The sequence below is a fragment of the Hippopotamus amphibius genome, chromosome 17 (genome assembly GCF_030028045.1).
Source record: "Hippopotamus amphibius kiboko isolate mHipAmp2 chromosome 17, mHipAmp2.hap2, whole genome shotgun sequence".
Classification (NCBI taxonomy): Eukaryota; Metazoa; Chordata; class Mammalia; order Artiodactyla; family Hippopotamidae; genus Hippopotamus; species Hippopotamus amphibius.
In genome coordinates this window covers 40,247,932-40,257,780 of record NC_080202.1, presented here as the reverse complement: position 1 = coordinate 40,257,780, position 9,849 = coordinate 40,247,932, and the positions used below count along the sequence as shown (strand labels likewise).

The 9,849-nt window shown below is 40.7% G+C and overlaps 1 protein-coding gene across 1 annotated transcript; it reads left to right on the top strand.

The window, feature by feature from the left end:
- The first annotated feature begins 9,459 nt into the window (after positions 1-9,459).
- On the top strand, positions 9,460-9,849 carry LOC130840223 (keratin-associated protein 2-3-like). Its single transcript, XM_057715524.1, has one exon. It carries the CDS (start codon positions 9,460-9,462, stop codon positions 9,847-9,849), a length of 390 nt encoding a protein of 129 aa, XP_057571507.1.

Below are 9,849 nucleotides of genomic sequence, written 5' to 3'. Positions count from 1 at the left end.
ATCTCTGCTTTGGACACACTGCTTCCTCATTGCCTCCCTCCCCGCAGATGCAGACCTTCCTTTTAAAAATGTGGAGTGCTCAAGAGAACTGATCTCTTGAATCTTATAAGCAAACCCAGACGTACTGGACCGACATTCTAACTTCTGTCCAAACTCACTCCCTTCTAAGTGAATTCATTCAGAATCTCCCAGTATATTAAATTCCCCCAACATTCCTTCCTTTGTCTTCAGGACACCCATTCTTCATGCTTAAGGAATTTGTCTCCATCATTCGTGGGGCAACAGATTTTAACCTCTCTGACATGAAAGCCCAATGAAGTCTTTCAGTGTACTCTTTTGCAAAGATTTTCTTATTTCTTGTTATTTCCATGTACCAAAATAAACTTCTTTCTACTGGCACTGAAAAGTGAATGTGATTACAACTCTTTCTCTTTTTAAAAAGCTTTTATATTTGGATCCAAACTAATTGTATTTTGCCTACACCTTTTAAGCAGCACAGATTAATCAACTTTCAATAGAGGTCAAATTACACTGATTGCTAGTTTTTATCAATTACTTTGATACCTAGGTTTGTCTAGAAAGTAGGCAAAGTAGCTAATTTTCTAGTCTTTAGAGGGGGAAGGGTGAAACTGGAGTCATAGAGCATCTGTGAATATAATAACAGGGGGAAGTTTTGGAAACACAATTCACGATTTTTAAAAACACCAGCTTTCAGGGTTTTTTTCCACCTATAAAAGCAGCAATAGACAGTTTAGCAAAGCCCACGTATGTTCTGCTTAGAGTCACATGCAGTGAATCCTTTGTCCACATAGAGAGTATTTCTGCTTTATTCTGAGGATCAGAGCTTCAGTAGAGGTTTTATTCTGCCTTACAGATGGGCTTCCTTCAGGGCCAGGCAGGTGATATAACTGAGTGAAACAGACCCAGTGAGAGTTCCTAGGTATTGCTAGAGACTGTGACTTTTTTTGCTCCAGGCCATGCCCCCTTTCTGGTGCCATGCTAAGACTTCCACTGAGACGCCATCGCAGCTTGATTCTTTCCACTGTCTAATCCTGCTCCCTTCCCTTCCCTTCCCTTCCCTTCCCTTCCCTTCCCTTCCCTTCCCTTCCCTTCCTTTCCCTTCCCTTCCCTTCCCTTCCCTTCCCTTCCCTTCCCTTCCCTTCCCTTCCCTTCCCTTCCCTTCCCTTCCCTTCCCTTCCCTTCCCTTCCCTTCCCTTCCCAAGTGTTAGTCCCAAGAGTACTCCTCAATAAACCTCCTGCTTGCTAACCTCCATCTCTGTGTCTGCTTCCTGGGGAACTCAAACAGTCCCCAAAAGCAATTTGCAATTCACAATAGTTAATTTGAGATCTGGAAGGACTGACTGAAACGTAGTTTTAGTCTTTCAGTGCATGATAAATAGGAGTATAAACATAATAGCAGAAAACATATGTAACTGAATCTGTAGAGAGAACTGTGAATTTTATATAAATTACATTTATTCTTTTCCAAGGATATTCATATCACTTATACACAAACATGCTTTTTAAAAATTTAGATAACACGAAAGAATGTGATCAAAAGCGAGCTTCCCTTCATTAGCTTTTGCCAATCTCATTCAAGACTTATGTTTACAAATGGGGATATATCCTTATTGAATCATTTATATCATCTTATATATATATTCACAAACCCGGCCTTAGTTGCACATTTTTTGTTCTGACATTTATTCAAATATTAGTCTTTGTCCTTCAGGAAATGTTAATATGTTCCTGCAATACAGGGCAAGTATGCTTGACAGATTTATTTATATATTTTTATATTTATTGTTGAGAATTGTGAGTATATTTTTCCCATTACATTTTATGGAGGAATATCGCTAAGTATGTAAGAAATCTATTGATTTTCTGTTTGCATTAATGTCCAACTGCACTGTTAACACTAATATTCAGTTGATTCTGTGGGGCTTTCTAGGCATACAATCAGGCGGTTAATTGCCCCCAGCCACAGGTATGTCCCCAGGTTCATTCCCCAGTTACCCACAGTGGTGGCCCCATCATTAACACAAACTTTGGGGGTTTTCTTTCTCTCCTGACTTATTTTCCCATTTCCTCACTTGTGCTTCCTGAGATCACCTCCCAAGTAAACTATTTGCACTCTCATCTTTGTCTTGGAGTCTGCTTTGGGTGAAATTCAAAGACAATAGATGTTCAGCAAATATTTTTAGCTGACTGACATTAAACCAGTAATGGCGGTTACTCCCAGCAACAAAAGCAAAACTGGGAAGTCTGGAGGTGAAGCAGCACCAGTGTTTCCATTTGTTGTTTATCTCCTTCCTATGGCATCTGTATCCATGGTTACCTGTAAACAAGTCTCATTCTCTAGATCAAATCTTAACTTCCACAAATGTGTTGTATCAGGTGACATGTTGCTTGCCACATAAATAAATATGGTTTTCCTCAAATGTAACCATTATCCATTTGTTTGGAATGTTTCTCCCTCTTTTCTCCATCAGTCAAAAGATACATGTTTTTAGATTTCCTTCCCATTTAGGTCACCATGATTCACTTTGCTATACAGCAGAAATTAATACAACATTGTAAAGTAACTATACTCCAATAAAAATTAATTAAAAAAAAAGATATATATTTTTAAAGGACCATTACATGATTCTATGTCATCAAAAAGCCTTCATTCACTCAACAAATATTTATCACTACTGTGTTCTGTCCCAGCCTTATGCTGAACACCTTGTTAAGAAAATTAAGTTTCATAGTTCATACCTTCAGGGTATCTCCATTGCAACTGGGGGAATAACAGAAAATAACTGTGCTACAGCAGAGTGTGCTAAATTAGGTGCACAATGCAGGGAAGAATTATATATGAATGGGGTAGTTTATCACTGAGGGGGAAGTATTGAGGGGAAAGCTGGGTTTTGATAGAAGAAAAGGAGTTTGCAGAGCTGACAAGAAAGAAGAAACATTCCAGGAAGATGAAACAGCTTCAGCAAAGGCTTGCAAGTTTTATTCTTCACCCCTTTCTCAGCTGTCCTGAGATTAAGACAAGCTTACCTTCTGTGTAATCTTGCACAAGGTTTGTTTTTTTTTTCCTCTTAACTTTCTGTCTGATTCTTTTGCCTATTGCTTAAAAGAGTAATAAGAATACACACTATATGTTGCATTAAAGATTAAAAATAAATATAAGATATTCAGCATAATGCCTGGTACATAGTGAATCATTTGTAGTGAATACTTTACAAATGATGTGTTATTATTTCCTCACCTTTTACTAAAGGTGTATGGAACTTATCCACATACTATATATTTTGATTTTTGTTCTTCAATTAAACGTAACAGTCATTCTTTTAACTGTTGCCAAACTGTTTCGTATGCATGTGTCTTATTCAAGTATCTATAGGAAAAAAAAGAGTTATCTGTTATATTCTCTTAGTACCCAACAGAATGTCTTGGATACATATTATTGAAGGCTTAATAAGTCCCAATATTGTTTATATATAACAAATGTTCTGTAATGAAATATCCATTGTACAAGTTTGACAACTAAAAGATAAATCAAAACTTCCCACTCCTAATGCCTATCCTGGAAGATGTAGAGAAAAAATGTGTTTTTACTATTTAAAAGCAGTGAGTATTGCTAAGTGCCTCAGCTTGAGGTGGTGGAATAAGATCGGACACAGAGTTTGAAACTGCCTTACGGTCCAACTATTTCTCTGACTATCCAAGATGCCCACACAGGATCACAGTCACCCTCATTACAGGTGGGACACCCTCCCCCTACATGGGTCTTTCTTTCTAATTCCTTTCCAGTGGTCACCTGACCAGCACATGTTCCCCTCACCCTTGACAACAAAAGATACATGAGCATTGTAAGAACCATTCTCTGTAATGTTCAGGGGGCAGTGATAGGAGAGAATGTCACATTCAAAAGCAAAATGTCAAAGTCATGTGACAACTGCTTTGTAAGACATTGCACCCACCAAGAACAAAGGTGACACCCACTAAGGAAGAAATGTGACAAGGCTTTCAACTGGAAACACAGGAGCACAGCAGGAAAAGGAAATGTGATATTTTGGAGTACTTAACTAGAAACACACAATTATGCCATTAAATTATTAGTTTTTCTAGGAGGATAAATAATAACAAAGAAACAATGACATAATGATAGCAGCTCTTTAGCAGGGTATAAAGCGGGCTATGGGCCAAGTAGACTTCCAAACTCAAGAACCTCACTGTCCTGGAAACTCACCCAGAACCTCTACCCTCTGACACCATGGTCAGCTCCTGTTGTGGCTCCAACTGCTCTGACCAGAGCTGTGGCCAAGACCTCTGCCAGCCCACCTGCTGCCACCCCAGCGGCTGCCAGACCACCTGTTGCAGGACCACCAGCTGCCGCCCCAACACTGCCAGCCCACCTGCTGCCGCACCAGATGCTGCATTTCTAGTTGCTGCCGCCCCAGCTGCTGCCTGTGCCCAAAGAACAAGATTCTCTGGGCTTCTCTTACTAAGAATTTCTAGTTCTGGCTTTCTCAGATGAGAGATCCCTCCAGACTTTTTTTGTAATGTCTTTTGGCCCCAGTAAAGGGATTAAAATCCCAGCCCCAAGTCATTGGTCCTGAAGAAGCTTTAGCACAAGTTCACAGATTGAAAATTTTGGTCTTGAGTTCCTGCTTCATTCTGGCACCTGGGAGTTTTTACTTTCTTTCTTTTAAGCTCAGAAATTTATTACTTTAAAAATTATATCCAGAATTATATATATACATATAGTCAGAGGGGGATTCCATATTAGTTTAGTGTCTGTGTTGCTCAAGTCCTTTAATTAATTTCCCAAGAGAAAATTTTACCTGCTAGTCATTGGAATAATTGGTACTTATAGTACACAGTAAAAATATAATTTCTAATGAAATATTTGATTAAATCAATAGCCACTTTCATAAAATTAGTGCAATTCCCAGATATTTTGTCTTTTGAACACCTAATCAAATATACACTAATAGGAAATGGATAACATGATTTTTTTTATACGGAAAACTGGCAGTCCCTGTTTAATCAATGACATTTCTTGATTTATCAGGAAGAAAAAATGAAGTAAAGTAAAAGTTACTCACATAAAGGAAAATCCAGTGGACATAACCTAATTGGACTTTCTAAAAGTCTTTGTCCAAGATTCACAACAAAGATTATTAAAATAACTGATTTGCCACTCTGGTAGATTAGATCATTCTTCACTAATAATTACTCTCTGCCTCTCTTACCCCTCTGGGAGAAGTCTCCTCTCCCCCTTTCCCACCCCATGATTTGGACTTCACCATGTGACTTTCTTTGGCCAATGGGATGTTAGAGGACATGACCCAATCCAAGACTTAGAATGTGTTTGCATGACTGGAATTGCTCCCTTGTGCTTATGCTGTTAGAAGTAGGGCTGCAAGCTAAAATGTAGGATGCCTCATTAAATTGGAATTTCAGATAAGCAACAAGCAATTTTTATGTAAGTATATCCCATGCAAACTTAGATATACTAACACTAAAATATTATTTGTTGTTTATTTGAAATTCAAATTTAACTGAGGGATGTGTATTTTTATCTGCTAAATCTGCAAAGTCTAATTCAGAAGAAAGTCCAAAACTAACCTTTAGCCAGAAGCCAAGGCCAGCCTTAAAAAGCCAAACCCAAGTGGCCAAGAAATAAGTACTTGTTGTTATATAAGAGTTTGTGGTTACTTGCTACACAGCAATAGCTGACTAATTCAACTGTGGCAGCAATAAGAAAGTAGCTTAATACACCAATCGGTATGAAAAGATTAAACAGATAGTTTTCCATAAAGGAAATAAAAATAGGGGAGTGCTCAAGTATTTGTGTTGGGGTTGATTTTATTTCAACAGACTTTCTGGAGGACTAGGTTAATAATAATCTTTAGGTTTATACATATAATTAAGCTCTTATGGCTTGTTGCTGGTCGCCCAGGCGGGATGTCTGCCTCTTGGAGAGTTCATGTGTCTGAACACTCCCTGAGATCCTTACTGCCAGTGTCCATATCCCCAGGGAGAGTCACAGCTATACCTCACTTCCCCAGGAGACCTTTCAAGACCAGCAGTGCTGCACACAATTGCTCCATGGCCAAGAAGAGAAGAGCTGGGGATCAGGCTTTGGGGGACCTGGTCAACAAGAGAAAGTCCCTGCTCATGAAGTCCCAGTACGACAGCCCCAATGTGGACTGTGAGGAGGGTCATGCTGACTGGACAGACACAGAGGGGCAGGATGGCCCCCTGGAGATAAACCATGACCCCAGCACAGGTAGCAAGGATGAGTAGCCCCAGCTTAAGTTAATCCTTGGCACCATAGAACCCAGTCTTACATTGTAGAAAACACGCAGTGTGTGTTGTGGGAAAAGCACATTTCAATGTGGAAGCAAAACCAGACATTCATTTCCCTCAGCATCCACTAGTGAGGACCCGTTTTCCTCACCTAACTGTGGAGAGTCTAAACACAATCCACAGAGCATCCTCGACCCCAGGCCATTTTCAGGAGCACAGGTTTGGACTGTGCCTCTTTCTGAAGAAAATAAACAACACCAAGCCTTACAGTTGAGGAGGACCTTGACTTTCTAATGGGGTGGATGTCTAATCCATGAAAAAAAAAAACCCTGCAAAATAAGCTTTAAGACATTTATGATATATGAGATGCAGTCTCTATTTTGAAATTTTATTTTGTTTGTTTTTTATTGAAGTATAGTTGATTTGCAGTATTGTATTGGTTTCGGGCAATCAGCGTAGTGGTTCAGTATTTCCACGGATTCAACTCCATCACAGATTGTTGCAGGGTGGTGGTTATGGTTCCCTGTGCTGTACAATAAATCCTTGTCGCTTATCTATTTTATATGTAATAGTTTGTGTCTCCTAATTCCCTACCCCTAATTTTATTTTGAAACTTTAAGACATGCTTCTTAGCAGTCCATGCTCACCCCCACTAGTCCCTGCTAGACACAGTGCCTCCAGGAGCTGGATCATCACAGACCACTTTGTGCATGAAGCTGAAACTGAAGGTCATGCAAAATTATCTCAAAAGTTTATTTAAAAAATACATGAAAATCTTTTTTTAAGTTCTTATGGATAGCAAAAAGTGAATTTATTCATCTTAAAGTGAAGAAAAATCCCACTGGGTTTTGTAAACATATTTGTTGAAACACAGGATTAAAAGTCAGACATGCTTGGGATGAATTCAGACACTTAAAAGCTGTGTTATTCCAGTTACTTAACAGCTGTGTAACTTTGGGCAAATTAATTAAACTCTCTAAGTTTCGTTTCTTCATCTATAGAGTAGAGATAATAATACCTAACTCAGTTGATTGTTATGAGGTTATGTTATGTTACCCATCTTATAAGTCAGGTATTACTATCCCTGAACTGTACCTAGTACTCAATAAATGGTAACTTAAAGTTCTTACATATTGAGAAGAAAAATGGGAGCTGACAGCATCATCAAAACAAACAAACAACAACAACCAAAAAACCCCCCAATATATCCAAAGGGAACTATTAGAAACTCTTAGAAGAAAATGGGTATAAGATTCCAGTAAGGGCCTAGTTAAGAAAAAAGAAAATGATTTCTTGTAAAACTATGATACATTAGTTCAAGGGACTGTTGAGGCCAAATATGTCCACAGAATGTTAGTCATAAACAAATGGCTATTTGTAAATGAAGCAGAAAATATTACCCTTATATCAAATTATAAAGTGACTTTGCCTAGAATATTGCATTGTAATTCTAGCCACATTATCTCAGAGAATTTTTTAGTCTCTATAGTAAAAATCAACTAATATTATAAGAGGAGCCAAGAGGGAATCTTGGCGTGAGGAACATAGAGAATGAACTTGATATAATTCATATTCATGATATTGTCCATGGTAACATCGAAGCAAAAATAAAACAAATACCCCCCGTGACAACAACAAAAATCCTCCTCCTCACAGCTCAAGGGGGTTATTTTAGGACAGATGTTGTTTTAAAAGCATTTAATGAGTGGTTTTCAAGGTCTCAGCCTTTCTTTTTTCGTGGCTGACTGGACAGGATTCTTTTATTTTTTTTTCCCCAAATTCAGGGAGAAAGTGTAGAGCTACTTCATACATAAGAAGTAAATTTATGGAACTCATAAAGGGTAAGGTGTAGGGTGAAGGTTCAAATAAAAAGCAATAAAAGGAATTAGACAGGTGCATATCTCACAGAGCCACAATGTGTTACCAAGGGAAACCAGACTGTACTTTTAAGACCAACACCTGAGAAAAAGCAGTGCCCCAACCCCAACTCCAATAGGTCGACCTCTATTGATCCTCTATGCTGGCACACAGATCTGACCCAGCATGCAAGCCCAGAGGCCCTTTCAGGTTATTTGTCATTGGGGCAAGACATCTCCTAATTCCCTCCCAGTATCACTTTTAGTGATGTTACTTGAGATAGTCAATTATATCTCAATAAACCTGGGGAATGAAAAGATACTTGAGACATTCTCTCTCCAATGTGAATATCATAAACAGAAAACTCATACTAGAAATTGCTTACTGAGGAATGAGGAGATCTGGACCCCACTGGGTGACCATGGTGAACCCACGTGACCCTTCCTGTAAAATGAGGAGATAGGTCTATATATTCTCCGCCATCTCTTCCCAGAATCTACACAGGCAACGACTAATCCCAAATAAATTACAAAGATAAAAATTGCAGTGGATCCTTGGTGAGGGTTTTACAATGAAGGTAGAACTGCATTTAGCTTGGAAGATGAGGAGGGCATTCCAAGTGAATGGGGAGACACCAACAACCAGGACAGGACCACCCAGACCCTCCTGGGGAACAGTGACTAAACCAGATGACAGTGATCCCGGGTGCCACGTGGTCCCTCCTTATACGGAACACCACAAACCTGCCTTTCAGTGAGTCATGGAATGAGACACCTGGGAAGCACTGCTGGGCTGCATTGGAGTGCTGTGATTAGCCTGTCACCTTCATGGGCACAGCTGTAAGTACCCAGTCACGGTTTGGGTCGCAATTTTTCGAGTCTTTGAAGTCCAGACATAAAATGCTAACTTCAGCGCCAAAGGGCAGCGTGATTAGATACCAGTATAATTTAGAAAACACATTCATTTTTAATGAGTTAGGAATATTGCAAAGAAAAATTCACTAGACTTTAATCCTATGTCTAGATTTGGTGAAAATAAACAATACCAGAAAACGGAAAATATTTGTGGTGTGTATGCATGGATATACCTGTGGTGGAGAGTCACCAAAGCCACTATTAGTCAACGCTAAACCCTCACTTAGTTGGCCAGGTATTTAGGGATGACCCTGTGTCTTGGGGGTCATCAGCACCTGGCCAGGGTATATAAAGGGCCCAGAGCAGGAGGAAGACATTCACACCTGAGAACACTCAACTCCTCTCACCAGCTCAACCCCACTCAGCCCCAGACTCCACCATGACCGGCTCCTGCTGTGGCTCCATCTCCTCCTCCCTGGGCTGTGGCGGAGGCTGCTACCAGCCCTGCTGCTACCGCGACCCCTGCGGCTGCCGCCCCGTGTCCTGCCAGACCACCGTGTGCCGCCCTGTGACCTGTGTGCCCCGCTGCACGCGCTCCATCTGGGAGCCCTGCCGCCGCCCAGTCTGCTGCGACCCGTGCAGCCTGCAGGACGGCTGCTGCCGCCCCATCACCTGCTGCCCCACGTCCTGCCGGGCCGTGGTCCGCCGCCCCCGCTGCTGGGCCACCACCTGCTGCCAGCCCATCTCTGTGCCGTCCCCATGCTGCCGCCCCCGCTGCTGCCAGCCCGCCCCCTGCCGCACCACCTGCAGGACCTACCCGTGCTGCTGA

Coding starts and splice junctions, on each gene's coding strand:
- LOC130840223 (XM_057715524.1), top strand. CDS start 9,460: ATGACCGGCTCCTGCTGTGGCTCCATCTCCTCCTCCCTGGGCTGTGGC.